This window comes from Ambystoma mexicanum, chromosome 2q, assembly GCF_040938575.1.
Source record: "Ambystoma mexicanum isolate Mex_15411 chromosome 2q, UKY_AmexF1_1, whole genome shotgun sequence".
In the NCBI taxonomy this organism is placed as follows: Eukaryota; Metazoa; Chordata; class Amphibia; order Caudata; family Ambystomatidae; genus Ambystoma; species Ambystoma mexicanum.
Window position 1 is genome coordinate 547,647,710 of NC_090924.1, and position 27,925 is coordinate 547,675,634.

At 46.2% G+C, this 27,925-nt stretch overlaps 1 protein-coding gene across 3 annotated transcripts in view; it reads right to left on the reverse strand.

Moving 5' to 3' along the window:
• CRHR2 (corticotropin releasing hormone receptor 2) overlaps positions 1 to 27,925 on the reverse strand; it is a 2,206,543-nt gene that overhangs the window by 1,298,288 nt on the left and 880,330 nt on the right. For 2 of the 3 annotated variants that reach the window (XM_069647696.1, XM_069647698.1), the window contains exon 3: positions 727 to 846. In XM_069647696.1, coding sequence (XP_069503797.1) covers positions 727 to 846 — 120 coding nt within the window. Of the gene's footprint in view, positions 1 to 726; positions 847 to 961; positions 1,411 to 27,925 lie in introns of those variants that run through there. The other variant, XM_069647697.1, reaches the window with a different exon arrangement.

A 27,925-nucleotide genomic window follows, 5' to 3' on the forward strand; every position in this document is an offset into this window, starting at 1 on the left:
GCACACAGCATCAATATAAGTGCCGTGATACATCTACACCGGCACCCTCTCTGTATCACACTGACACCCCCCCACCCCCGCCACGGCACCCTTCAATTATAAAAGTAAATCAATTGTACGCTCATATGTTTCCTCGTTGAGAATTTGCCCCGCCCCCCCAATGCAAGGTGGCATCCTGTATCCCCATCCATTCATGTCAATGTTTATCCGCCAGGCGTCTCCTATGACACATGATTCCTGACAGAGAAAAGCCCTCTCCAGAGGGGATTTACATCTGCGGGTGTGCGAGGTGACTTGGACAACTTAACCACGTGTAGGTGCTTCAGCGCTGAAAATCATAGCGCACGTTTAATGTATAGCGCTCAAAAAGAGGTGTTCACCCATTTGGAAACTGTCCACGTTATGAAACGTGGGTACGTGGAGATAAACTGATCTGCCCACGATCACCACGTTGAAGTTAAATGGAGGAAGCTAGGATTGCATCTCGTTTCTCCTGCTTACTACACTGGAAACTCACTTCGTAAAGACTGTACCAATGCCAATCCAGCACGGGTATGTGCCAACTCACTTCAAGTCGCACAGCTGTGTATGTGTGTGCGTTGTATCGATGCTGCAGCACGCGCTAGACAATGATGGCACAGGTGCAGTTTGCAATCTCGCCCGCTCTCTGGTCGCGGCAAGCCCGTGTGCTCTGATTAACATATGCGAGTAAAGATGTGCACTTACTGGTGGTGTTGTAGCGGATCCCGTTGAAGTACTCTGGGCAGGGTCTTTCCACGAGTTCCCCCGCGCCGCTCCTGGGCCAGCAGGTCCCTATCTGGTCCGTGGTGGCATTGCAATAGGCACCTTTAAAGAGACACAGAAAGCACAGGTAGGTGTTATTCCAGCCTCGGGCACTCAGATTCGCTAACACACAAGCCACGCTCCGTGGCCGACCCGTGCCCACCCCGCGGTGCCCTACCATCAAAGCCCAGGAAGGAGAACGAGGAGTTCTCCAGGAAAGCGTCCTGCAGGGCGTCCAGCAGGCTGCAATTGGCATCAAACTCATCAATGATGATCTCGAAAATGGTGCCATCCATGTCTGCGGAGAGCTCTCGGCCAGGGTGATGCCGTCCGCTCGGCCCGGTGCCTTTTGAGCGCAGGGCAGCGTGGGATTGGCTGCTGCTGTGTCGGGTAAATCCTAGGCTGCCGGAGTTTAGTAAAGATGCTCCGAGCACTTATCTTTTAAACAGCAGCTGCGCAGCCAATGGCAGCGCAGCAGCGGCGGCCCCTCTCTGCCCCGTCACTCACTTCATTCATTCCGGTCTTTGTTGATGTCTGTCAGGCACATCAGCCCGAGCCGCACGTGTGAGGGAGGACCGGGCTGGGCGGGGACATCAGACACCCGCCCCCACACCTGCGCTACTGCAGGCTACTGTAGACTGAGGGGCGAGGGGAATTCACACAGCACCCCAACGCCTCCGGCTAATTCCAGGTGCAGCCTTGAGGGGCCATGGAGACCGACACCGAGGGCCACCAGTGTGCCAGCGGCAGCGTCAGCCTTGCCAGTCACAGCTCTGCAGGTGCGCCGTGCAGAGGGTGAACCCCTTCACTCAAGCACAGGGGCACGAGAGCTAGAGTCGCCCAATCTCAGCTCTCTGCACGGGTATTACCATCATCGCGGGGTGGGGGTCGGGGGGAGGGGGACGGATACGGTTTACTGCTAGAACGCCTTATTCCTCCAGCGGCCAGCGCTGCGGAGAACTTGGAAATTGTTTTCTCGGGTTGACTGTGGGCAACCATCCCTACCCCCCACCTCCACATCCCCTTGAATACACTTTGCGTGAACATTTACACATGCGCATTCGATCAATCGACATATACCAAATTGACCTGAGGAGCGCATACAGGTGAGCAAAGATAAGCATAGCATCCCCCGCTCAGCATGTTGTGCTGCTGCTGCTGCTTGCGGTGATGTTATACGGTGGAATGCTATCTATGTTAAAGGTTGTGTTACACTTTGATACATTAGCTTGAGTGATATGAGCTATGTGCAACGTTATACATATGTGTTATATGATGTTATGTTGTTTGATGAAGTTGTGTAAAATCACAACTATCCAACATAACATCGGCATGTCAAATCCATAGATAACCCACTGAATTCAAATGACGTAAACATGTCATGGTTTGTTTGTTTTTTTTCAGCCTGAAATCCATGTGTCTATGGAACACAGCCAGGAATTCCGACCACACACTTCTGCATTTTGTAGTCAAAACAGTAAACTGACATTGCCCAGCAACTGGACTGCCACATTAATGAGAACTTCTAACATCATGACAAGCATTCGAATACTTCTTCTTCCTTATCTGAATTATTGTTTTGAAAATCGCTGAAAACCATGTGATCAGAAAAAAAGATACAACCACAAAGCCGATTTCTAATTTACTGCCTTGATAAAGGCTGCTGGTCGAAACTCGTGTTGGCATAATATTGGACTGATAATATTGACAACTGATCAAAAACAACCTTCCTTTTACTTGCAAGGTCCCAAACTAATTTGGAGATAAAGTAAGATTCTTCAGGACTCTCAAAACCATGTCATATACTTAACAAGATATTTGACAATTGATGTCTTATCACAATATGGACTTGGATAACATGTGATATGTATTTCCTGGTTTCTCACTGAATTATTGAAATGTGAATACACTGTCCTAAAATTGAGCACCAACTTCAACTGATGTATGTTAGATAAAATAGAACCAGTATTACAACTTCATGTCTGATTGACTTTATTAATATTAGAAGTGTGTATGCTATTGAGAATCTTAGCGCTCTTGTTCACACTTTGTGAAATCAGTGTCTTTCTGACATCTGGCAAGGTGTTGAGTAGCTAAGAGCAGCTTTCCTATCTCTCACAGTTCCAGCAATTACTCATTCATTATTACAATAGTTTGTGGCGCAAGTCCTATCAGGCAGTGCCTACTCACATTGCATGCACAGTTCAAAAGAGGCAAAGCCAGCATTGTTGACACATGTTTGAGAAACCATGGAAGTCGGAATGTTGGCGTGAAACCAGAGGAGGAAGTGGAATTCTTGAGCCTCTACAACGTTATGAGTAGCTCTGAGATCCCAATTATCAAGACTATCAAAAAACCCATCACACTGGAATGATCTGACCCTGAAAAAAATGTGGCGGCCAAGTTTATCACTAAATGCTACCCTGTTAAGACAAGCCGAGCCAGCCATGGCAGAACATGTCAAAGCAGACTCAGTATTTCCCAACCTGACCATGTAACCTTCAATGACAAGCAAGGACATGGTACTTCATGACATCACACATAGTAAGGCTCATGCTGCATTAAAAAAGCTATGCTTGTTCTATTTTCACTCTAAGGGCAAGCATGTATCGGGTTTTCATAGCTCAGGCTTTGCTCAGAGACATGCTGCCTTTGGGTGGGACCTGTATGAATGGAATCTGAAGTCAATTCCCCTTCTGTGTTGTGGGTGTCTTGTTTTGGTGTGTGTGACACAATGCCCAGTTCAGTCGTGACTGAAACTGCAACGAAAGCAATGTAGTGTTCTGAAAGGCTGGGTGCTTACTCCAATCCACATTCTGTGTTATGGGTGTCTGGTTTGGGTGAATGGCCCGAATGCCGGTGAGAGTAACTGGCTACCCGCCTGCATCGACTGCCTGCATGAATGCACTTGTGAATGATTGGCTGCCTGAGCCTGCATGAGCCTGAGTGAATGGGGAACAAACATGTATAACTAGGGACCTCCCACTCACCAACTTGTTCAGAGGCTAAGTTCAGAAGCTAAGTACAGAAGCTGAAGTTGAAGATGAAGTAACAATAAGCTGTTCCCTGGAGCCCAGCTGGAGGAAGAAGTCTGCTGCTGCATTTTCTTCACATAATCCAAAAGTTGATGTGTTCTTCCAGGGACTGACCCAAGAGAAGACCTGGATAGAGCTATGAGATGAGGGACTATAGTGTCTTCATCAGAAGTACCCTTGAATCCAGTCCTGTGTGCCTGCTATCTGGAGAAGGGTTCTTTATGAGTCCAGAACAGGAGTGCCTGGACATATTGATCCAAATAAGTTTTCTGTGTTGCTGAGGTTCTGGAAGAGTGTTTGTGACTGCTGGAAGCCAGACTGCTGTCTACCACCCAAAAGAGGGGGCACCCTGGCATAGTGCTCCTTGACACTAGAGCTACAAAAGTTCTACCTGATCAAAGAAACCTTCAAGGCACATCCTTGACAGAACATCTGACCACTTTTTTCCCACCAAAGAAGATCCCAGTTCACTGTGTGCAGGGGAAAATCCCCCATTTGGTTTCCCACCACCAAAATTCGAAGAAGATTGCCAGAGGGTCCAGCCTTGGTGAGTGTCCATAGTCCAGTCCACTGGTATAGCCCCGCAGATATTTGTCATGTGGCTGCAGCCCTGAAGAACTGAAAGTCAGTAAACTGTTAAATCATGAAACCCGACACCTACTTCTGCCACTGTACCCGTCACCACCAAAAGGCATCCAAGGTCTTCTTCAGCCAGGCCATTTCAGAGTCCACCGCAAATGTCACCTTCATGGGACATCCAGAGCCTGAGTAACGACCCACCACCAGGGATCACTCTGAAGACCAAAAGTGCTGCCTTTCCAACACTGTCTGGTTCCTCATTTTCTCTTGGCCTCGGCATTCCAGTGACTCCTTCTTGCAAAGGAGTTCCCTCCATCAGGGGTCCTGTCGAGTAAAGCCAAGAAACTCCACCACTTTGTCTGCCAAGACACCAATGGTACTGTGACGAGGAAGTGCATCCTCCAGCCTCAGGAATTATCTAGTGTTCACAAATTTGTCAAGGACCATGTTCTCCTGTGGCATCTTTGGTATTTTGGGGATTGTGGAACCTCTAAAAAGAAAACAGAGCATTATTTAACTTATTTGGTCTGGGCTGTAATAGACAAAGTACACCTTGACTTTTCCATTCCAGGGCGCCCAGTTAGGGGATCCCCACACAGTATCACTATTTAAATTTAAAGAAAGTATACTGCTGATGTTCTGAAACTAGCCCACCTTTCTTCCTTAATCTATGCAGTTACACCTTGCTTAACAGAGTTTATATCATATTGCCATTATTTGAATAGAATTGCCAAAGTACAAAAAGTTATTATTTATATGTGTATATTTACTTGAACCCTATTTATTTAAATTTTGATGGTAGTAAAGAACAGTGTTAGCACATAACATAGTGTGTGGACATTCCTTTGTGGGGGCTTAAGGAATCACTGTACTTATGAACCAGCCCACATCACCTCCTGAGAGGTTAAGCCTGGCTGCTCATCCCACATTACTGTTTGAATGGATTTCTGATCTCTGCTCTGGTGAACAGATGTTCACGAGGCCACTCATGCTTAGTGAAACAGGAAACACTTCTGTGAAGTAGCCAGGACAATTTGAGGTAGCTTGGAGAGCAGTCAAGGATAAGTCTCAGGAGTAGCAGGGTGATCTGAGGTCCTAGATGAGCACACACAGTAGAACACAAGAAATACTCTTAGACAGTAGTATATACAAAATATATAATCTATTAGGTCCAGAACAAACACAGGTGAATAATGGAGAATACAGTAATACTACAACTTAAACATACACTATGTAAAATATATATACAATCACTTTTCGGTCAATTTGGTAAAGCACGGATTCCCGCCAAAACCTGCAAAGTAAAACTTTATCACAATGGCCAACTCTAGAAATGGATATCACTAACTTAAGAAGTCCAGCCCTATAAAGATTGTAGCCTTGTGCTCAATGCTAGGTTTGTGTGTAAAAGCGCTCGTTGATGTGTAAAGCTCACAAGGCACAAACTTCAATGGGTAGAAAATGTTAGAAGAGGACACTGGAGTGTGAGGAATTCAGTTCCAAGAGTTAGAGGCGGGTCTGCTACAGAGAACAAAGCTGTCCCCAACTTTCGGATGACTATAGTAAGCAAGAGCCACCCAAGTCAAGGCAAGGACCACAAGGGATCCGTTGCGCATAAAAATGGTATGGATGAATTACGGGCCACTGGTAAGTGGTATGACTACCCCCCGCCCTTAGCTCAGTCTGGGTTCAAACTTGGCAGGTTTGAAGAAAATGTCCTGGTCCATGAAATCTCTTCCTTGGTTATGTTTCAAAGTGGACAAGCGCTGCGGGTGCGGATGCAGGTTCAATTTACATCAGGAGCTGGATCTCTCATCACAAATGCAGGACAAAGAAAGCACTGATGCAGCTGGTCTCAGGATACTTGAAGAAAGGCGGGAAAGGCACCAACAACCACCACCACTTTCGCACCATGACGCAGGAGCACCCAAGTCTTGCTGACTGACGCATGCTTCTCTCTTGTAGCCGAAAGCAGTAGGATTGACTCGATTTCGCAAGAAGATGCTTTGCCGTGCAAACTAGGATTCTCCCAAAGCTAGAGTCGAAACTTGATAAAGCAACGCTCCAGCATGGGCACCAAGGTACAAGCTGGTCAGTCCACTGGAGGACCCTGGGACTCTTCCGAAAAGGCTCATTTGGAGGGCATCAAGGAGGCATTGAGAGTGATTGGTCCCACCACTCCAACGTTTTGAAGCACCTTAGTAGGCCTTCAGAGATGGAGTGCAAAGCAGCGGGCTCAGGGTGCCAAACCTTGTATGCGCGTTTCCGGACAGTCCTTGGATGTGCTTTGCTTCTCAGGATACTTGGCTCCATGCATAGTTTGATTCAAACCTAAGTGTGAGACCTGGGTCTGCACTGAGAGCCCCTCCTCATATCCAAATGTCCAGTGAGTGCTCGCACCTAGCTGGCCAATGAGGAGATCTGCTCCAATCATGCACTCCAGCAGTGATCCAATCAGGGACCTCAGTGTCTCTCATCCTCTCGTGCGTAACAGATATCCAGTCCCAACCGACTTCCTAGTACCCACTAACGTAACACGCCCTGGCTTTAGCAGGAGAATGCATTCTCAAATAAGGACTCCGTGGGTGACAAAGAGCAAGGGGAAGGCCAATGGACAAAATGGCCAAAGGAGAAGAAAAAAGACCTAGTGGCACGGCCATGACAGACAATAGCCACAGTCATGAGCCACACTCGGTAAGCACGGTATGGCTCAGTAAAAGTTAATACAAATTCCAGAAAAAGTTTCTGCTGCCACAAGTCTACTCCTAGGCATGTTGTCCAGTTACCAAGACTTCCTTAAGGCATGTCTAGGACCCAAAAACACAAAGACCCCAGGGCGCAGTATCGTAATGTACTTTAAACACTGAAATAAAGTTGTCAAAAGTGGCTACAAAGTCATAAGACTAAGAGAAACAATGTTTCCCAGTACTGACTGTCAGAAGGACAAGTCAGTTCCCCCAGAATGATGACTGAAAGCCCAGTGGAGTGCAGCTGAATGCTGTGCTTCAATGGCAAAATGTTAGGACAGGAGGCTGAAATAAAAGCAAAAAGTTGGGAGTCCACAAATATAAAGGTAAAACTGCAGGAAGTGAACTTTTACCTAACAGTTACCACACACACATACACACACACACACACACACACACCCCCTCCCCCCCCACCTGGCATTCCTTCTATTTTAGTAATACTCACCCGCAAGTCTTGGCATGAAGATGCTGGGTGCATGGAAGAGACCATCTTTCTATCCCATAGTCAAGGCACCATCAACAGCACTTGATGACCAATCTACTAGATCACTGTTCTCCACACGAGGCCAGCGAAAAGGAATCTGCATCACTGTCACAGGTGATCAGATCCACGTTTCATTGGGGATTGGTCCTTTGGAAGCTGGTAAGGAGAGCTCTATTCACACGTTATTTCCTCTGATCTTGTCCAGAAATTTGAGTCAATTTAGTTTGCGGGCAAAACTGGAGGAACAGCCGTCTCAGGTAGGATGCTTGCCTGCCGAAGGGGCATAGTACTTCAACTGGAGGGAGTTCTGTGATTTTTCTGGAGGCTCTGCTCCACTTTGCTCAATCTCTGCAGAGGGGGGCTGCCTTGCTTCTATGCAGACAACACCAAGGCAATCACTTCTTTAAACAAGCATGGACGTACTCACTCAAAGTCTTTAATGCCACTGGCAGGCAAGATTTTTCAGTGGGATGCAGGGGGTTCTGAACATGGCTATAGACAGATTGAGCAGAACGTTTCCATCATCAGTGGGACTGACATTGAGTCCCAGTTGTTTCTTGTTGAGCAGCAGCCAGTTTGGAGTCCCTCTGCTAAAACTCTTCACAACATGAGAGAAAGGGAGACTGCCACTCTTCTGTTCCCGGTACCTGGATCCTCTGGCTTGGAGTTGTGATGATGTTCTTTTACATGACCCAGCGCTCTACTAAATGCCTCCCCATAATTCTTCTCTTTCCCATTGGGCTAATTTCAGGGGGGCAAAGGTTATATTGCTTGTATCCCCTTAGCAAATGAGGTTTTGATTTGCAGGGACTGGGAGTGAGTCAGAATGATCCTCCCAAGGGATTGCTCTTCTGTTCCAATATCTGGGGATATAGGTTGGTGGTCAGTTTATTGCTGCCACAATGGCCATCCAGAAATTGAATCACCCCCCCTCAAACAGGCCCTAAGATAACCATTGGTCCTTGTCTCTGTCCTGGTGCAGGGATTCTGAGTTTTCTTTTGGACGGTTTTCATAGGACGTTAGCTGTTGCAACAGTTAAAGTACAGTGGAGAAATATCAGGGCATTTTGGAAGCAATTGAGTTGTTTGGCAGTCATTGAGGAAGTGGTCACTAAACTAGTTCAGGGTTTCATCATGCTGAATCCTCCTAGGCAGCGAATTGTAGCACAATGCGATCTGCCCATAGTTTTGAGGTCTCTTTCTGGAGCTCCTTATGAACTCTTGGAGCACGTTGATTTGGAATTGGCCTCTCTTACAATATTGTTTTTGGTTGCAATTCCTTCTGCTAGATGTATATAAGAGCTTGGGGACTTGTGTTGCAGGGAAACATTCTTTAGGGTGTTGTCCATTGAAGTTCTTATGCAACCAGGTGCCAGGTTCCTTCCTAAAATTGGTTCCTTGTTCCATTTGAATTTGGGATTAGTTCTCAATTCCATAGGGTCTCTCGAGGACTTAGGCACGGGGAAAAGGTAAGCTCTATTAGGCTTCAGGTGCACAGTGGTATGTTATTTAGAGAGGACTAAGCCTTTTAGAAAATATTGCAGCCTATTTAGTCACATTTGCCACACACACAGAAAGGTGTAGTCTCCAGATGTGGTTTCCCTAAGTCGTTGGATCAAGGTACACATGTGTAAGGCCTACTAAGGGGAGGATATCCCTTTCTTTAAACCATACGTTCATGTTTATGTTTATGTTTATTCATTTATATTGCGCGCCAGACCCGAAGGTTTGAGGGCGCAGGAGAAGCAAGGTTATTCTCAGCTTAGTTACAGTGCTGTATGTACATTAATTTACAGTGTGTACATAGGTTAATACAGTTACAATGGATACAGTGGTACAGTGAAATACAATTTATGGTTATACATATGTACAAAATTTACAAAGGCGAAGTCAGTTATTGGTCATTGTTCTTTAGCCACTGAATGTAATTACGTCTAAAGTGTGGGTAGGTTTGCGGTGTCCTTAAGGAGGGTGGTAAGGAGTTCCAATGTTGGGCTCCTTTCACCTGGAAGCTGTTGCCGCCCATTTTGGTTCGTTTGAACGTGGGAACTGTGAGCAGGTTAGCATTGCTAGGTCTGTTGGGCCTATTGGGGGTGTATCTTATTATTCTGTCAGCTAGGTAGCGGGGGGCTGCATTGTTGAGGCATTTGTGTGTTAAGGAGGCTACTTTGAGCAGGATTTTATCGGTGGTTGTGAGCCAGTTATGGGTTCTCCTGATGTTAGAGATGTTTCCTCTCTTGGGGATGCTAGGCACTGCTCTGAGAGCGAGCATTATTTTGTAGGGTCTGGATTTTATTGGTAGCCTGTTTGTTGGCTCCTACATGAAGGGCGTTGCAATAATCCAGTTTAGATAGTACAAGGGCTCTGGCTAGGGTAATGTAGTTCTGGGAGGATAGGAAGGGTTTGGCTGCTCTGATAAGCTTACATGTGTAGGCTGAGGTGGAGGCCATGGAACTAACCTGTTTATGGAAGGAGAGGGAAGAGTCCAGGTAGATACCTAGGGTTTTCACTTCCTTGGCTACCTTGATGGGATTGCCGTCTATAATGAAGCTGGTGTAGTTATGGTCCAGTTTGTTTAGATTTGGGGTGGATCCGAGGATGATGAGTTCAGTCTTGTCATCATTCAGGCATAGACTTTGGGAAGCCATCCATGCCTGGATGATGAGGTACACCTTGTTCACCAAGGCCAAATCCTTGTTTTGCAATCTCCCGTCAACGGGATGAGGATCTGGGTATCATCGGTGTAATTAGTGTAGGTGATACCCAGACCGTCAAGACCATAAAACAGGGGCTTTGTGAACATGTTGTACAGTGTGGGGGAGATGCAAGAACCCTGAGGGACCCAACATGTGATGGAGATGGGGTCAGCGGAAGCTGAGGTGGAAAAGACACGCATAGATCTGTTGCTCAGGAACGACTCAATCCAGCCGATGGCTTTTTGGGAGAAGTGGGCAGCCGAGTCCAAGTGGTTGCATAGAATTTTATGGTCAACTAGATTGAATGCTGCAGAGAGGTCTAGGAGAAGCAGTAAAGCAGTTTTCCCTTTATCTCTCAGAGTGTCGATTTGGGCTTTAAGATCGATGAGAGCAGTTTCTGTCCCATGTTGGGGTCTAAAGCCTGATTGCCGGATTCCTAGGAGATGGTTTTGTTCGAGGTATTTTAGTATTTGTTGATAGGCTGTCTTATCTAATATTTTGAGTAGGAAGGGGACGGTGGTGATGGGTCTGTAGTTAGTGGGTGTAGAAGGGTCTAGTGAAGGTTTTTTGAGTAGATGCAGGACCCAGGATTCTTTGAGGTTGTTGGGGATGGTAGCTGATGAGAAGGAGGCATTAATGAGTTTGGTAATGAATGGTGAGAGGTCTCTTGCCACATCTTTGATGATTTGTGAGCGGCAAGGGTCGCCCTGGCAAGTTGATGATTTAAGGCTGAGTATGATTTTTTCCACTTCTAACGTAGAGACTTTGGAGAAGCCCAAGCGGGTGAGTGGGTTAGGTATAGGGTTCTGATGAGCGGGGCGTGGGGAGGTGTGTCATGATGCCTACTCCCGGAGAACCAGTCCAGGACCAGCGTCCCCGGAAGCATACATCATGTTCCCGGGGAAAAGGCCAGCAACCCCTAGTAGGGGCCCTTTGGACACTGTCCTGGCGCCTTTGGCGCCAGGCTCATTTTGGACCTCAGTCCTGGCGCCATAGGCGCCAGGCTCATAAAGGGAGTGTTTATGTGAACTTACCTGATGCAGACCGTGCTGCCAGATCCAGACCTCATTGAGGCCTGAAAGGGACTATTTTACCTGTGGGACTATTTTGCCACTTGGGCGTGGCCGGGGAAGAATACGTACCTGGAACTACTTTGGGGCTATTTAAGCCACGCCCAGACAGCAGCTCACGCTTCGCGTTGTTCTGCACCTAGCAGCTGGACGCTCACCGTGTCTGCTCCTGCATCCTGACTCCAGCCACACCCGCCTCCATCCTGGAACACCTGAAAGGAAAGAAGAGAAGGGAAAAGGTGAACAGAAGAACATTACCTGCTTCTACCCGGAGTACGGAGTCATCTCGCCGGTGATCCTAAGGGAAGACATTTATTTTAAAGACGCATTGCGTTGCTCGCTGCAGCGCCGCGTTCCACTCACCTGTTCACGAGGCATCTCCGTGCTCCTTAGCGACCATCTGCAGGAGCCGCCGCATAGCTGCGCCTAAGGGGGAAGAGAAGAACAAAAGGTGAGCAAAAGGAACATATTGAGGAAAGCCAGATTTTCGCCATAAGACTTACCTGATTATTGTTGGGAGAATCTTTCCTCATCTTGGGTCGGCACCGCTTCTTCGGCAGTACCGTACCCCGGCCCCTATGGGGAAAAAAGACACACGCATTAGTGGGTGAATATAAGGACATTAAAGGAACCACCCATCATAAACTCACCTGAGTTTACCTTCGGCGAATTGTTTCCTCTACGCGAAATCTTCACCCAGCACCTGTGATAAGAGACGGACTACTGAATATAAAGGCAAATAGAAAAGGAGGCCAACTCTTGAACTTTTACAACAGTATACTTACGGCACCTTGCCAGGAAAGTCAAGTAAGCTTGGATCCTCACCAATCCGAACACCAGTGAAGTAACTGGATATAATTGCACCCCTGCACCAGAAGCAGGATGGAGAGCTCGTCCTTTCAAACCTTAAGGTGAGAGTTAACGGGGAATTTCGGAGGTGGTCTGTGGAGAGTGAAAGAGGGAACTGGGAGGCCGACGCGCTACTCCGCAGGTAGTTAATCCCCTTCCTCCATCTGCAGAAGGATTCTCCTGCGAGTCAGACAAGCGAGATTTGGGGATCCTGTCCAGTCGGTCTTCCGAGTTCTGCGCATCACCATAGAAGAGGCCGCAGCAGTCCAGACCTGGTCAGCGTCTCCGTGGGAGTCAGGTGAGCGTTACAGAACGCAAAGCCTTCCTACAATTTCCCACCCAGGCACTATGGAGACTTCCGAGACTGATCAGTTGGCCCACCTATTGGGGGAATTGCGGGCCGAAGTGCATTCCGCTTGTCAGGAGACTAACGCTCTCAGGAGAGAACTAATTGTATCTAAGGAACAAACTGATGACCTTGCCAGGCAGCTATTGCAAGGTCAGGCTGGACAAACTCCCCTACCAGGTTCAGGGGGTATTCCCGCCCCAGTGGTTTCAAGTAACCCAGTGCAAATTAATCTACCTGGAAATATGACGTTGGCCCCACTTGAACGTTTTGCCGGGGACCCCAAGAGATTCGCCGTATTCATGAATCAATGCCGATTGCACTTCCTCTGCAGACCTGGGGCCTTTCCTAACGACCAAACCAAGGTAGCTTTTGTATTATCATATCTCAGCGGCTGTGCTGCCGATTGGCCATTTCCACTGGTTACTCAAGATGACCCAATACTCCGGGATTTTCAAGGCTTTCAGACACGCATGGAAAGATTATTTGCTCGGCACTCTCAGGGACAGACCCTGGACAACAAACTTCTGTCCCTACGACAGGGTAACCAGGATCTCTTAGCCTATATCGCAACCTTCAATAGGTTGGTTGTGGAGACCGGGTGGCCAGAGGATAAAAGAATCACGTTATTTCATCGAGGTCTACGTGGAGAACTTAAGGATGTCCTGGCCCAAGTTGTAAATCCGCCCCAAGACTGCATGGAATATATAGACTTAGTGGTCCAATTAGATCACAGGCTTCAAAACAGAAAGGCAGATCGGTCCAAGTTTGAGACACGGGTGTTGGTCAAGACTCACGTTAACCCCAAGGGTGCAGATGTTTCTGAACCTATGCAAATTGGAGGGGTTAAAGGACCTTTAACTCAAAAAGAACGTGAAAGAAGACGGCAGATGCGATTATGTCTTTATTGTGGGGCTTCTGGACACTTTTTACGAGATTGCCCAGTAAAACCGCCCAAGAAGGCGGTAGGAGCCGTGGATAAGAACCATATGGAACCTGATTCGGGAAACGACCACGCCCGACAAGCGTAGGGGTCCGCTTGCCGAGCCTGAAAACTAACTCTCAGACCTCGCACTTCATCATGCCAATGGTCCTCGTAGATCCGGAACAGCCTGGGCGGTTGCATGCAATAAAGGCATACATCGATAGTGGGGCTATAGGAAACTATGTGGATCATGAATTGGCTTCCAGGATCAACCTCCCTCTTCGTCCTAAAACCAGTAAAGAGGTCATCACCACAGTAGATGGAACCGAAATCGCCTCTGGGCCGGTAACACATTCCACTGCAGAGGTGACACTAGTGGGTCAGGACGGGCATCGGGAGGCTGTTGTGTTTGACGTAATCAAGGCTCCACTGTTTCAGGTAATTCTAGGAATCCCTTGGTTAGAAACACATAATCCTCGAATTGACTGGCGAGCGAAGAGGATAACCTTTCCGGATTGTGCACAAACCTGTTATCCAGGAAATCCAAATATAGGCCTGGCTACAGTAACCTCTGCCACTTTGCAAATACCGCCGGAATACCAAGAATTTCAAGACGTCTTCCAAAAGGAACAGGCCAACACGTTACCCCCTCACAGGCCGTACGATTGCCAAATTGATCTGATGCCCGGTGCACAACCCCCTTGTAGCAGGATTTATGCTCTTACTGAACCCGAGAATCTTCATTTGCGACAATATTTAGATCAGTACCTAGCCAATGGTTTCATTCGCCCGTCAAAGTCTCCTGCATCCTCGGCTTTGTTCTTCGTGCCAAAAAAAGAAGGCGACCTCAGAACTTGTATCGACTACCGCGCATTGAACCAGATAACTGTTAAAAACCGTTACCCTTTGCCTCTGATCCCTGAACTTCTTGACCAGGTGAAGGATGCCTGCATATACACCAAGTTAGATCTCCGGAGGGCTTACCATCTGGTGCGAGTAAAGGAAGGCGACGAATGGAAAACTGCCTTCCGCACCAAATATGGACTATTCGAGTACCAGGTGATGCCTTTCGGATTGTGCAACGCACCTGCTGCCTTCCAAAACTTCATGAACGATGTCCTTCGGGAACTCATCGATGTTTGTGTTGTCGTGTATATCGATGACATTCTTGTGTACTCCTCTTCGGAGTCTGATCACAAAAAGCACGTCAGGGCAGTTCTTGAGAAATTGCGCCAACACAAACTGTTTGCAAAACTTGAAAAGTGTGTTTTCCATACCACAGAAGTCGAGTTTCTTGGTTTCATCCTGACACCTAAAAGAGTCTGAATGGACTCGCGAAAAGTGGATGCCATCCTCAAATGGCCATCGCCTACCTCTGTGAAAGGCGTTCAAAGCATGCTTGGCTTTGCCAATTTCTATCACAGATTTATCCCAGAATGTTCACGTATTGTACAACCCATCACTGCACTCTTGAGGAAAAATAAATGCTTCGAATGGTCTGAGGAAGCCGAACAGGCCTTTCAGGAATGAAAAGCTAAATTTACCTCCGCACCTGTATTAAAACACCCGCGTCCAGATCTCCCATACATAGTCGAAACCGACGCATCCAGTTTAGCCATGGGAGCTGTCCTGTCCCAAAGAGATCCCGAAACTAACCAACTGCACCCCGTAGCATTTTGGTCCAGAAAATTCTCGGCACCTGAGGTCAATTATGCAATCACTGACAAAGAGTTATTAGCCATTAAGTCCGCTTTTAAGGCTTGGAGGCATTATCTTCTTGGCGCTAGACATACCATCACGGTGATCACTGACCACCGGAACTTACAATATTTGAAAACTGCCAAAGCTCAATCATCACGTCAGCTCCGATGGGCTTTGTTTTCTGCTGAATTTGATTTTGTAATTACCTACCATCCTGGCAGCAAGAATGGCAAAGCGGACGCTCTATCCCGAATAGGAATGGGAGAAACAGATACAAACTCAGAACCTGTACCGATAATTCCCGAACAAAGAATTCAAGCTAGTGTTAAACAACTCCTGGACCCTACAGCCTTGCAGGATTGGATTCAAAAGGGGTCTTACTTTACTGTCAATGATGATCTACCTTACTTCCAAGGGCGCTTATTTCTACCACACAAAGAATTACAAAAACTGGTTATTTCTCGTTATCATGATACTCTAATAGAGGGGCACCCAGATATTGCCAAGACGGAAGAAAAGGTTAAACAACAGTTCTGGTGGCCCTCTTGGCGAAAGGACATTAAATCCTTTGTGATGTCCTGTGTTGTTTGTGCCCAAAATAAAGGTAAAAAAAAAAGACCAGCCAGCCTTCTTCAACCCTTAGACATTCCACCGGCACCTTGGCACACCTTGTCACTGGATTTTATTACGGACCTGCCTCCTATGGATATAACACTATTCTTGTTATTGTGGATTTATTTTCCAAAATGGCCCACTTCATTCCATTAAAAGGTTTACCTTCAGCTTCTGTCCTAGACAAGGAATTCCTTGAAAATATTGTTCGTTTACATGGATTCCCGTCCATACTAGTCTCTGACCGGGGAAGCCAATTCATTTCCCATTTTTGGAGAAAGTGTTGTCAGCTGGCACAAATCGACGTAAGATTATCAACCAGCCACCACCCTCAGACCGATGGTCAAACAGAGAGGACTAACCAGACCCTTGAACAATATTTGTGGTGTTGGTTGCATCAATCTGAAAGTAATTGGAAGGATATTCTTTGGATTGCTGAATATGCATACAATAATTCGGTACATTCTGGAACTGGGCAAAGTCCTTTTTATACCTTATATGGGCATCACCCTCGAACCTCAGATCTTGACTCGCCTCAAAGCCTCGAAATGCCCGCAGTAGACTATCTGCATTCTACAATAACTCAAGCTTTCAAAGAAGCAACTACACATTTACAGCAAGCCAAGAGAAAATACAAGAAGAATGCTGATCTCCATCGAAGTGAGGCACCTCTATACCAAACAGGAGACCAAGTATGGCTGGCTACCAGACACTTATCGCTCAAAGGACCTCGAACATTTAACCCAAAATATTTGGGGCCTTACTCAATAACGGCCATAATCAACCCGGTGGCCGTCAAATCGACCTACCAGCTAATATGCGGATTCACCCTGTTTTTCATTTATCACTTTTGAAACCAGTACAACCTGGAACCCGATTAATCAAGCCACCAGAACCTATCCAAATAAATGGAGAACCTGAATTCGAGGTGAAGAACATTTTAGATTCCAAGGTGTCAAAGTCAAAACTTTTCTATCTAATAGATTGGAAAGGATACGGGCCTCAGGAAAGGTCTTGGGAACCTAGTGACCATGTACATGCACCTTGGTTAATAAAACAATTCCACCGGAATTTCCCAAACAAACCGAAACGCCCGGAGGGAACAATCTTGGGAGGGGCCTTGGGGGGGAGTGCTCTCATGATGCCTACTCCCGGAGAACCAGTCCAGGACCAGCGTCCCCGGAAGTAGACATCATGTTCCCGGGGAAAAGGCCAGCAACCCCTAGTAGGGGCCCTTTGGACACTGTCCTGGCCCTTTTGGCGCCAGGCTCATTTTGGACCTCAGTCCTGGCACCATAGGCGCCAGGCTCATAAAGGGAGTGTTTATGTGAACTTACCTGATGCAGACCGTGCTGCCAGATCCAGACCTCTTTGAGGCCTGAAAGGGACTATTTTACCTGTGGGACTCTTTTGCCACTCGGGCATGGCCGGGGAAGAATACGTACCTGGAACCACTTGGGGGCTATTTAAGCCACGCCCAGACAGCAGCTCACGCTTCACGTTGTTCTGCACCTAGCAGCTGGACGCTCACCGTGTCTGCTCCTGCATCCTGACTCCAGCCACGCCCGCCTCCATCCTGGAACACCTGAAAGGAAAGAAGAGAAGGGAAAAGGTGAACAGAAGGACATTACCTGCTTCTACCCGGAGTCCGGAGTCATCACGCCGGCGATCCTAAGGGAAGACATTTATTTTAAAGACGCATCGCGTTGCTCGCTGCAGCGCCGCGTTCCACTCACCCGTTCACGAGGCATCTCCGTGCTCCTTAGCGACCATCTGCACGATCCGCCGCATACCTGCGCCTAAGGGGGAAGAGAAGAACAAAAGGTGAGCAAAAGGAACATATTGAGGAAAGCCAGATTTTCGCCATAAGACTTACCTGATTATTGTTGGGAGAATCATTCCTCATCTCGGGTCGGCGCCGCTTCTTCGGCAGTACCGTACCCCGGCCCCTATGGGGAAAAAAGACACACGCATTAGTGGGTGAATATAAGGACATTAAAGGAACCACCCATCATAAACTCACCTGAGTTTACCTTCGGGGAATTGTTTCCTCTACGCAAAATCTTCACTCATCACCTGTGATAAGAGACGGACTACTGAATATAAAGGCAAATAGAAAAGGAGGCCAACTCTTGAACTTTTACAACAGTATACTTACGGCACCTTGCCAGGAAAGTCAAGTAAGCTTGGATCCTCACCCATCCGAACACCAGTGAAGTAAATGGATATAATTGTACCCCTGCACCAGAAGCAGGATGGAGAGCTCGTCCTTTCAAACCTTAAGGTGAGAGTTAATGGAGAATTTCGGAGGTGGTCTGTGGAGAGTGAAAGAGGGAAGTGGGAGGCCGACGCGCTACTCCGCAGGTAGTTAATCCCCTTTCTCCATCTGCAGAAGGATTCTCCTGCGAGTCAGACAAGCGAGATTTGGGGGTCCTGTCCAGTCGGTCTTCCGAGTTCTGCGCATCACCTTAGAAGAGGCCGCAGCAGTCCAGACCTGGTCAGCGTCTCCGTGGGAGTCAGGTGAGCGTTATAAGGTGTTAGTGGAGTTAGTTAGTGATTCTTTCTTGTTGTTGATTTTGATTTGAAGGCCTGCAACTTTATTGGACAGGGCATTTTGGACACTGGTGCACCATTGTTTATCTTTCACACAAGTGTCTGGGACTAAGACAGGTGTTTCCAGCTCTTTGATGACAGTGAACAGTTCTTTAGTGCTGGATTTGGCTTGTAATATTCTCTGTCCATACAGAGCTAATCTACAAGAGGTATGGTAGCTTTCTGGGAAGAAGCAGCAGGCGTTCTTTTAAAACCCATGTGGGCTCCTCCCTTCACATTTGCACATAATTACAGACTATTGTATGCTGTAGCAACTGGAGTGTATTTATGTGCAGAATGGAATTACCACAACAAATAATCTTGGACCCAAATAACCAGACAGACCCAAACAATATGGCAAAATACTACTTTATTATCTATCCAAGTACAGTAGGAAGACCTGGTGAACAAACAGATTGCAGCTCACATACTCTAGACTCCATTTTAGGTACATGGAAGTTTTGTACTTCAATGTGCATCATCCTGCATATAAAAAATAGAACCTATTGGGTGGAGGGATTGGTTATGGGAACAGATTCTATAAGTGTTAATATCACAATTGGCTGCACCGTATCTGATAGGCACACCTCCAACTTCCCTCTATGTATAATACAGACTATAGCAGCATAACAGCAGCAGATGGGCCATTGCAACAATGTATATCCACCATTGCATAGGCCCTCGTGATTGGTTGACATCCCTTTCTAACCTTGGACATTTGGCTCGTAAGCAGCACGTGAACAAAATGAAACCCAGGTGCGAAGAATAACATCAGACTAGTGCCCATTTTCCCAGTTAGTGTACCATCTCTCCTTTCTGCTCTTAACTCTTACATCAAGGGCCTCTCTTGCCTGGGCGTCTGAAGCGAAGGGCAGATGTGCTAAGCACTGTCAATTTTGTGTGAACCTCAGTACGTTCTACTGTCAGCCAGTCAACAATGCTTTATTTGAACAAATGAATTAAGCAATGCAAACAGAAAAACTGATTAAGTGCAAATACTGCACGTAAAAAGCCATATAACAGGATGAATATCACATTTTAAAACAATGCAAGAGAATTAACCAAGATACAATAATTTATCCTAAAATTTAAAAAATCTACAGAATAAGTAGAGTCAAAGTTTAGACCATCGTACATTAAGAATTAAGCCATATTGTCATAAAAACAAAATAAGCCCTTTATAGTTTAAGAATCGTATTTCTGATCTTCATTGCAACTACCAAATAGTGTTCCAAAGAACAAAAAAGATCTGTCTCCTTCACATGTCATAAATAAAAAAGAGCTACCTTGCATTGTTGCAAAGCTTTAGATAATAGCCAAGGATACAAAAAAAAAACAATTCCAGGGACGTGTAGATACAAAAACACATAAAACAAAGTGAATCTTCCATGGAGCTCGAGTCTCAATGGAAACAAGTATTAGTATTTGGTCACCGTTTTGCTGTTTTGGAAGCAAGGAGTAGTAGGTTGAAATGGAATTTGGTAATATACCCCCTAGCTAGTGGATTTGATACTAATACTAGATAGGTGTATGGTCCATCCTTCACATAGCAAAGTGGGAGAAAACATCTAACAGTGACTTTGGCTTGTGATGACAAGTTAAGCACAATGTTCACTTTCCCAGCATAGGGCTCTTTGAGGTGGATATTGGAGTTGTAAGAAATGGCAGTGGGATCATTAAATCCAATGATTCAGATAGATTTTATCAGAAGAGTGTCGTTCAGAGTATTTAGCTTTTCAATTTGTAAGCTATCCATTCAAATTTCTTGAATTCAATCCCTTTTACATTTAATCATATACTTAGCCATAGAAGAGCCGGGCCAAGATAGAGCTTCTGCCAAAGTGGACTTGTCTGTGACTCAAGATACACAAACTCAAGAGCTGTCAAATTATTTACACCTGGAATAGAACTTAGAAAATGTTTCTCAATTAGATCTAAGTTTAAAAGTGAATTTAAGGCCCAAACTGCACTGGCATAGTGAGCCAGACCACATTATTTTGCCTCATATGCTCCAATTGACAGGAATACGGCCCCCCACCATATTATTTTGCAAAACATGAAAACCTCAACAGACTTGTTTTCTGCGCAGACTTGACTTTTCTATAAGTAGTGACCAATTATTGCAGTTTACAAATCTAAGCCCTAAATAATGAAACAGATACACTCTGTCAAGAGATTGTTTTCGGATATGGACCCTAAAGTTGATACATTTCGATTTCTGCTACACCATGCTCTTTGATATTCCTATATTGACAGTCATTTTCTGTGTTTCATAAAATCTCCTCAGCCCTGCATCTGGTGTATGACCAATCAAAACAACATTATCTGCATAGGCCAAGTATGGTATAAATCTCACAGCATCCTTCCATGCATCAATCCTGTTGACAGGAGAATATAATGAAGACCATTAAGATATACATTAAAAAGAAGGGGTGCAATCACAGACACCTTCTTGACGCCCTGTGTGATATTAATTGTTGCGGTTTGTCCCCAAAAATACCATAGGTAACACATGCAGCAGTTCTTGTATGGAGTTTGGCCAATAAACTGAGAATCTCTTAATTAATGCCCTTAGATAGCGGATTGGACCATAGTAGCAACCTGTCAACCATTGCAAAGGTCCAGGAAGCCCAGACAATTAGCCAAGATAATTAGCGAATGACTTCAACATTGCTACAGAGCCCAATGATTCTTGCCTTGACCTTGCAGCTGTAATGGGGGGTTCAGAGGGGGACATGTCCTTCAAAGTGCTGATTTAGCTAGCCTACAGACGCAATTATACCATTTTAATAGGGCTTTTCATTTTCCTTTGTCTTACTGGCATGGTGAATGCACATCATATGGTGTAATTTAGAAAAGATGAGCAATTGAGGATATGGGAAGATGGTAAATCAGGTCATAAGCAATTAAATCTTTATGTACATATGTTTTCTTTACAGTCCGCTTTCCATTTCAAATTCATTCGGTTGTTATAACAAAAGGATGAGCATGGCTGGAATCATTAGTGTCCATCCTGTCAACTAATGCATTTAGTTTAACATATAGGGGGACGTGATCACTTTCAGTGCAGCTGAAGACTTCACAATGGTCAACTCCTCTCCCCCCTCCCCCTCTACGCATGGCAAAATCCATAGGGGCCATTGGTGTATTTCCAAGGTCGCCTTGGCTGGATTTTCAGATTTAAAGTGACAATTCAGATCAATCACATCGTTACGCAAACGAACATTGAATAATGTCCAACCCTGAGCGTTAACATGCGTAGAATTCATAACGAAAGATGCTACGCACCTCCTACACATGTTTTCTTCTGCACGCTGATCAAAATGGGAAAATAATTTTCCAGTGAGGGCAGAAAAATCATCCACACAAAGGACAAAATCCCACGTTATCATAAGCATTACACGGTATGGAATATGGTTCAGCTAAACATTCTATACATGTTCGGGAGTGGTCTATTATGAAATAAAAATAAGTATTAGGCACTTTTGCCCCAGACCTTAAAGATGAAAGTAACATCTGAGTATTCTTATCATTCAAAGAACAAGGCTCCACAGCCTTGAACGCGGTGCTTGCAGAGTGCTTACAGCAGCTAAAGCAGAGGAAGCAGGCACCGCCATATGGCAGGTCTCCTTGAGGCTCGGTGGAGAAAGAGCGTGTCAGCATAGATGTTATGCTGTGGGTTGCAACTGCTACAGAGCCTCATCCTGACTGAGCAACTTGCCTTGTGGCTCTTTTAGGTAAGCCTGCTCTTTCTTATGACTGAGCAACTTGCCTTGTGGCTCTTTTAGGTAAGCCTGCTCTTTCTTATTCGCATACTTACTCATCTTGCTTAAGAAAGTATGCCTGTGCATTACAATTTGAGAAGCAATGTGAAGGGTGGCTCTACAAACACGGAGAGTTTCAATACGAGCACCTTAATGGATGCTTTGAATCTTGATCTTTCTCCACGGTGTGTTAGAACTTGCTTGCACGCGCGGGGAAAATAACGGTTTACTTTAAAACACAACACATCGAGTCAATTTCCGGCGGCTTGAAGAGGGTTACTGTCAATTGGACGAGGGCAAGGTGGCTGCTCCGGATTAGATTACAGGAGACAATAACTCTCTGCTGAATCCCTGTTATTATCTCCAAAGGGAAATGGCAGTGGCACAACCCTGCAGCCGAATTCTAACCAGCCTGACACTCAGCCACCTGCGGCTTCAACAGATCTCTCCGGATTGGCCAATTTGAACATGTCCATGACTAGTGTACAATGTAGCAACGGCAGCCGTGAATCTGCGCAGCTGCAGCACAGAGGGAAACAATGACAAGCCTATCACAATATCTGACATTGCTCGCAATTGGCTTCAGTGCCTCGCGCACATACATTCGGATAACAGTTGCATGATAGAACGTGTTGAATCTTTGCTGCTTGAGATGACTAAAAGTAAATGCCATGCAGACTGACAACTCAGGGATACAGCACGAATCAAATACACCAGCGGTAGCAGAGAGGAGTTGCCCTGCAGTCACATTAAATAACAGCAGATCCTCCTTAACTGGCATGCAAAACAATACACTGCCATTGTTTACAGGAGAACTTCCTGCAGAACTTCTGAATGACAGCCTTCAAAACAAACGACACAAAAAAGAAGGGTCTGCAAAAGGAAAAACAAAAGTCCTGAATAATAGACAGAAAAAAAGTAATTCATCTACAACAGCTTCGACTAAGTTAGTTATGAGGAGAAGCATTATGATCTTGAAGCAGTGGCGCAGGTTCAATGTAAAGAGAAGTAAAGGAACAAAAGACAAAAATCAGTGAACTTGACAACTGGGTAATGAATCGTGGAGAGGCACATGGAAATATATCTCATTAGTCAAAGCAAATATTGCTCTCCAGGAAATTCACAAAGAGGTACTATCATAAAGTGTATCATAACACAAAACATAACCAAATGAACCACAACACGTTCATCCAAAGGCTGCATGTTCTATATGTCACAATATTTTGTCTCAAATAAACTGATCTGCTGAACAGAGCTGCGGTCGTAAGCCTTCTGGCCATGGTCCCACAACTGAGAGTCATCACATCGAGAGACATTGACATTTGCAACGGCTTATTGAGAGACCACCCACAACACAGGGAGTTCCTTCCCTCCCCACTCAGTGTGTCACACAACAAACTATTTCCCAGATTATTTTCTTCAGCCCTACAACAGACGTATATCATGCCCCTTGGATCCCTCCCTCTGAGCAAACAATTAGCCAAGAGCCAGGCCGGTTTATGGGAAATATATTGTTATTTATTTAAGTACAAGTAATAAAAATTAGCACAAAAATGTCAAACACCACTTTATCCATGGCACAACACAATCAACTTCTCTCTGCATAAATAAATCACACAAGTGAGTTGAAAAGAACACAATTACAATTCTTCACTTTCTAGAAATTTCACATCAAGAAATAATTAATCTGATCAATAACGAAGGCAGTTATCATGTGATGCTGTGTGATTTTGATGTTCCTGTGGGCTTAAACGCTAGCAGTAGGATTTCAGGATTGGTACACATACATATAGCAATTATGATTTCGCCCACACTTTTGGTGTAAACTAAACACAGGGCGATTCAATGGTTTGTCACCAGCATTCCATTCGGCTCCTAGGATCAAGATGTGTTCGCGCAAGCAACAGCCTTGAAATTTGAGCAGTTATCGAACTTCAACCATACTGCTTAACTCTCATTCCACATTCCAAGATCCAGATTACTTTTCTAGCCTTGAGAAGGAACCTTAGGGTTCGAAACACGTGTCAGCTGACCACTTTATAGGCTATTTGTCTACCGTTTGCATATTAAAAAACACTATCTCAGACACTGCATCCATCATGTAATATTTTTGAAATCACAAAATTCGATGAAAAAAATCACAGCAAGGTAACCAGGAATTTCTACTTTCTCATTATGAAAAGTGTTGTGTTCACCTTTCCACACCTGTGACTTTGCACGGAATTAGTGACAACCACAAAACAAATAGAGCTCAGCACAGGAGTGTTCTATCCTAGAGCTCATTTTTCCCTCATCAAGAAATAATTAAACTGATTAATAATGAAAACAATTATCATGTAGTCTTGTGTGATTTTGATTTTCCTGCAGGCTTATAGGCTAGCAGTTGGATTTCAAGATTGGTACAAATACATATGGCAATTGTGATTTCGCCCACACTTTTGGTTTAAAATAAATACAGTGTGATTTAGCAGTTTGTATTTTGGACTCGCCCTACTTTGGTCTGTGTTGGGGAAGTCGGACAGAAAAGTTGGAATGATTTGGGGAATTTCGGATTTCAGACCCCCCTCCACTGAAAGGCCTGTGTTGGGGAAGCTGGATAAAAAGGATGGACTGATTTAAGAACAAAGATACCCTTCTTCCATAAAGACATCAGGGTCAGCAGGACGAAAAAGGATTACCCAATTAAAATTAAATGATAGGCTATAGTTTTCAGCTCACACTGGAAAGTGAGCTTTGTTCATTTCGAATTTGAACAAAATTCAACGTGTAGTGTTCTGCCAAATAGGGAATGAATAAAATTATTGTTGTTAGTTAAATAGGCTAAGGATCTATACAGTTTTCCCCCACCCACTATAAAGGGAAATGGTTTAAGGCAAGCAGACTCCCCCACCTTTTGGTTTCCCAGGGATCAGTTCTACTTATATAGAATTTCTCTGTTTAAAGTTTAGGAAAATCAGCTGCTTTTCAAGACACTCTGGAAAGGTAGGGCAGTGGTCTGGCCACTGCACTCTCAAAGATGACCTTCTGCTCTCCACCATAGGACCCAGTCAGCTTTGAGGACTTTCTAGAAATAGACAGCACCACCCAGATGCACTCTCAGCGATCTCCTCTGGTGTTTCCTTACAGCTGTCAGCAACCCTCTCTGTCTCTCTATCTGTCTGTGTGTCTATGTGTGTCCCCTCCTCCTAGTGCAGTCCCCCTTATATAGCAGCGACGACACCACCAATTTTACAATATTAGGGAAGTACCCTGCAATAATTCCTGCAACTACGATTGGACAGTTACCATTCTCTCTCTTCCCAAACTGAGCCTCCAAGTCAGGATTGGTTTAGGGTTCTCAAGCAACATATTGCAATTCCTATTTGTAATCACCATTTGTTCTCCTTTCACATTTTTGGCAAAAGCTAGTTCTGTATCACAACTTCATAATGGTACTAGCAACTGCCATAATATATATATATTTTCTGATTCAGCTAATCACGGGGAATTAGATAAGCCGAGCACCAAGTCGTACCATGTAGCATGGACATGTGGCACCTTTTTGCCATTTCCATAAAAAGCATAAATACTTCCTGCCTCCGGTGAGCTGGGTCAGAGGCGATACGAAGCGTCCCTGGGGCCGTGCGGGCTACGGGCTTCCAAGCGGGAGGAAGGCTAAGATGGCGGGCGGGCACCCGGACCCACTGCAACCACGGAGGGGGAGGGGCCACTGTGCTTAGCGCGGCACACGTCCCCAGTACACCACTGCCAGCTCCAGCTAGCCTCGCGCCGCTGCAGGGACTTGAAATCAGCATGACCGAGTGACGCCGTATCGTGAGCCTTGTGCGCGGCCCGGGGACGCACCCAGCGGGCTGCCAGGACCAAGAAACACCGCGACCATGGCTCCAGGAGGCAGGTGGGCGGAGACCTCTCAGCAACGTTTGCCGCCGCCATGGGACCGGGCGCATCAAGGTGGCGCTCCTGGGGACCGGGGCTCCACGTCCCCCTCCTTTCATCACCCAGCCAGTTTCAACGGCGGTGCCACATACCGCACTGGGAGAAGTTAAATAGTCAGCCTGCGCCCAAGCCCCTTCATGAGGGCCCACAACATACGCGGCATCCCCCCCACGACCCTGGGTGCGGCAATGGATCCTTCAGCACTCGAGCGGGCGGGCTCCTCTGCGCTTCCCCGGCTGACTCCCGGGGCACAGTGATCCTGCAAGCACCCATACAAAGGTCAATCTGCAACAGAGGGAGCGCCAGCGCGTGGAGCAGCCCACGCTTATGTTAACACCAGACAACTGCCGCTTGCCCCGAGCCATCAGTAACTGCGCTCTTTAGTCTACCTGGGACTGCTCCCTTGCAGGCGCCAACTCAGACAAGCACACCTATGGGCGAATTAGCAATTTCACCCGCAAGTACAGCAGCGCACCGCCTTCAACTGCAGTGGCCACCACTCCAAGCTTTCTTCCTGTTTTGGTCTGCAACAGCAATTTAGACCCACAGGGAGAGAGGGCAGAAATCCCCCGGCACCCCGGCACAGGCACCAAGTGCAGCACCCCGAGAGATTCCCCGGGTGGGCCGGGCGGGGATGCTTCGATCCGGTAAAAAGGGAACTGTAGCCCAAGTGCGTCTCAACACCGCACCGGAGCACAACAGGAAATTGAATGGGTCACCCTAAAGTGCAAATTGCGCAGTTCCAGTGCAAGCAGCGGCCCCCAGTCCAGTCCAAATGTCATAACAACACAGAGGCGCATACTACTTCCCCCCGTCACAGGGCACAACAGGTGAAACTCCATCCCCTGTCCACAGAAGTGCCCAGGAACCGTAATCAGACGGAGTAGCAATAGCATCTGCACCTACACCTTCCAACCGGCAGAGCTATGTAAAAAAGTGGCAATGCGGCAAAACAGGTGGACATTACAACAATGATGACCAACACATGCCAGAATAAAGCAGGAAAACTCAACCCGGCTGGAGGCACAGCGGACGGTGGCACCGGCACATCAGAACATGTGCAGACTGACCATTTCGCCACCAAAACAGACCTAAAAGATCTTCTAAAAGCTCTCACCAAAGAGATCCAAAAGGGCACAGAAGAAGTCACCAAAAAGATTGCCTCACTGGACAGAAAAGTGGAGGGGGTAGAAAAGCATACCGAGGAAGTAGAGAATGGCCTGTGCGATAACACATTTGAGCTGGAGTGCGTCCCTGGAAGCTAGATGCGACTCGCTCGAAAGCAAACAAGAGGATATAGAAATTCGATCCCGGCGCAACAACATCCGCATTCGCGGAATCCCTACCACAATCACAAACGCAGAACTCGAAGGCTTCACCAAAGACCTGTTCAGATTCATAATAACATTACCGGACAGTGCCCCTCTAGAAATCGACAGAGTCCACCGCACAGCGTCAAGACAAGCATCGTCCTCTCCGCCGGTTCTCGCCCGAATCCACTTCTTCAGAGTCAAGGAGGAGATAATGAGGGAGGCCAGATCCTCGAAGCAAATCACCTTCAGAGGCGCCAACATCGCGTTGTATCAAGACCTTGCAAGCATAACCCTCCAGAAACGGAGAGCCCTCCGCAACCTCGGAATGGCTGCAAGAAAGGAAAATACGATATTGCTGGGGCCATCCAACAGCCCTCTGCTTTGAATGGGAATGGACTTTCAGGCAAATCCGTAATCCTAAAAAAGCAGAACTATTTCTGGGAAAGGGACTTGCCGACGAGGACTCTGAGCCTGCTACATGTTCTCAATCACT